Consider the following 2,798-nt stretch of genomic DNA (forward strand, 5'->3'; position numbering starts at 1 on the left):
TGCTGATTGAGGTTTTCCAAGAACGGACGCAATGTTTAGGTTGGGCTGGATGGTTAAGGCCTAATGGGGCTGCGGGAACTGGAGCAGGATTGCTCCTGCTGAGACGGCCGTTTGCTCGCCGGTTTACCTACAAATGAACCATATGTTGTGCGGAAATTTAAACATGATGCAAGTTCCCGTCGGACCATGAAATGTTGTCTTTGGACGGTTAGGATGACGTCCTCAGACCATGAAGTCCTGGGCCATGAAGCGTATGATAAGGATTCGCAGGCCATTAAATGGTGCTCTCGGGCTATGAGAGTGATGCCTCCGAACTATGACACCTTTGAATAATGATATGCAAAAGATAAAAGGGGTCCTCAGGCCATGACATGGTGTTCTCGGGCTATGAAAATGGTGCCTCCAAACAATGACGCCTTCGGATGATTTGGCGATCTTTCAGCCTATGAGATGCAGTAGGTGACGATCTTTCAGCCAATGCAAGATGTAAATAAAGTGGCGATCTTTCAGCCATGCAAGATGTAAATAAAGTGGCGATCTTTCATCCATGCAAGATATAAATAAAGTGGCGATCTTTCAGCCGATGTAAGATGTAAAATAAGTGGAAATCTTTTAGCCATGTAAGATAGAGGTAGAGTTTAACCTCAAAAGGCAGAATGGTAGCCTTATGCAATGCAGAGAATGCAGATGGAGGCAGAGCTTAACCTCGGAAGGCAGAATGGTAGTCTTATGCAATGCAGAGAATGCAGATGGAGGTAGAGCTTAACCTCGGAAGGCAGAATGGTAGCCTTATGCAATGCAGAGAATGCAGATGGTGACAGAGCTTAGAATGGTAGCCTTATGCAATGTAGAGAATGCAGATGGAGGTAGAGCTTAACTTCGGAAGGCAGAATGGTAGCCTTATGCAATGTAGAGAATGCAGATGGAGACAGAGCTTAGTCTAGGAAGGCAGAATGGTAGCCTTATGCAATGCAAATGCAGATGGAGACAGAGCTTAGTCTCGGAAGGCAAAATGGTAGCCTTATGCAGGAAGTAAAATGGCAAATGGCAATAGAGTTTTCTTAGCTGATAGTGGATTGCGGTATCGCGATTGCTGGGGATATTGTGCTTGCTGGGGATACTGTTGTGCGGATAGCGGTTGCGAGCAAGTGCAACGGTTCAGAGAGTTGTATTCCTAAACTTTGTGAGTGAGAATATAGTATATTTGATGATTTTGCAACTCAAGTGCCTGCATCCAAAGAAAAATCGTGAGTTTGTAAAAGGGGGAAAAGTTGTGCGTATCCCTGCTGGCTTTGCTTGACCTGCTCGGCTTTGATCTGGAGATACTGTACGTATCATTGGGGTAGCGTTGCTAAACAAGGAAATTTTAGTAATAAATATGCATGATTTAGTAAAATCATAACATAAGTACATAATTAAGAATAGTTCTCTTCAGATGAACCAACGACTGTGATGTGGTTCAAGACATTGCAACTTCTCTTGCTCTTGAATTTTGAGGGTCCTCCTCAAAATTTTGCCCCAGTTTACTGGATTGTTGGTTCTGACGACTGTTAATGATAAATGGTTGGAATAGACTTCGGAATTTTGAGGGTCTTCCTCAATTTTCTGGCCAGTTTCCAATAGCGGGGGAAATGAAAATTTTATTGAATTGTGACCGCACCCATAGGGCTGCCTACGTATACCCTCTTAAACGGGAATCAGGTCATACGTAGTTCAAATTACATCATAAAAGAAAGCATAAAGGTTACACATAGTATCGCTTGACTGCGTCTGAATTGATTGACTTTGGCCAGACTTCTCCGTCCATTTCTGCGAATATAAGGGCTCCTCCTGTTAGAACCCGGTGAACCATGTACGGACCCTGCCAGTTGGGAGAAAATTTCCCTTTGGCTTCATCTTGATGTGTAAAGATTTTCTTTAATATCAGTTGCCCCGGTATGAACTGTCTCGTCTTGACTCTTTTGTTGAAGGCTTTGGACATTCTGTTCTGATAGAGCTGACTGTGGAAAACTACATTCATTCTCTTTTCGTCTATAAGAGCTAGTTGCTCGTAACGTCTCTTCACCCACTCTGCATCATCGAGCTCTACTTTCTGTATGATCCTTAAGGAAGGAATTTCTACCTCAGCAGGAATGATTGCCTCTATACCGTAAACCAGCATATAGGGGGTTGCTCCTGTCGATGTGCGAACTATGGTGCGGTATCCCATCCCAATAAAGTAAATGAGAGCTTCTCGTGCCACTGCTTATGCTTCTCTATCATTTTTCTTAATATCTTCTTGATATCCTTGTTGGTGGCCTTTACGACTCTGTTCATCTGAGGTCTGTAAGCTATAGAATTCTTGTGTTTGATCTTGAAGGTTTCACACATGGATTTCATCAAATCACTGTTGAGGTTGGATCCATTATCAGTAATGATTGATTCTGGAATTCTAAACCGAAACATGATACGGTTGCAGACAAAATCCGCCATGACTTTCTTAGTCACTGCCCTGTAAGATGTTGCTTCAACCCATTTGGTGAAATAATCAATTGCTACTAGGATACACCTGTGTCCGTTTGATGCAGCGGGTTCGATTGGTCCGATAACATCCATTCCCCAGGCGACGAACGACCATAGTGGGCTTGTTACATTAAGCTCATTTGGAGGAACCTTTATCATGTCTGCATGTATTTGGAAGCGGTGGCACTTTTAGACATATTGGATGCAATCCGTCTCCATAGTCATCCAGAAGTAACCAACCCGGAGTATCTTCTTCGCTAAAAAAAAGCCATTCATATGTGGACCACAGGTCCCAA

At 43.3% G+C, this 2,798-nt stretch overlaps 1 protein-coding gene across 1 annotated transcript; it reads right to left on the reverse strand.

Moving 5' to 3' along the window:
- Window positions 1-1,220: 1,220 nt before the first annotated feature.
- On the reverse strand, window positions 1,221-2,161 carry LOC138886009 (uncharacterized). Its single transcript, XM_070167030.1, has 2 exons — window positions 1,861-2,161; window positions 1,221-1,228 (listed from the first exon to the last, which is right to left on the reverse strand). The coding sequence occupies exons 1-2, from the start codon at window positions 2,159-2,161 to the stop codon at window positions 1,221-1,223; spliced, it is 309 nt and encodes a 102-aa protein (XP_070023131.1).
- Between the last annotated feature and the right edge of the window lie 637 nt (window positions 2,162-2,798).

This window comes from Nicotiana sylvestris, chromosome 2, assembly GCF_000393655.2.
Source record: "Nicotiana sylvestris chromosome 2, ASM39365v2, whole genome shotgun sequence".
Taxonomy (NCBI): domain Eukaryota; kingdom Viridiplantae; phylum Streptophyta; class Magnoliopsida; order Solanales; family Solanaceae; genus Nicotiana; species Nicotiana sylvestris.

Coding starts and splice junctions, on each gene's coding strand:
- LOC138886009 (XM_070167030.1), bottom strand. CDS start 2,161: ATGCTGGTTTACGGTATAGAGGCAATCATTCCTGCTGAGGTAGAAATT.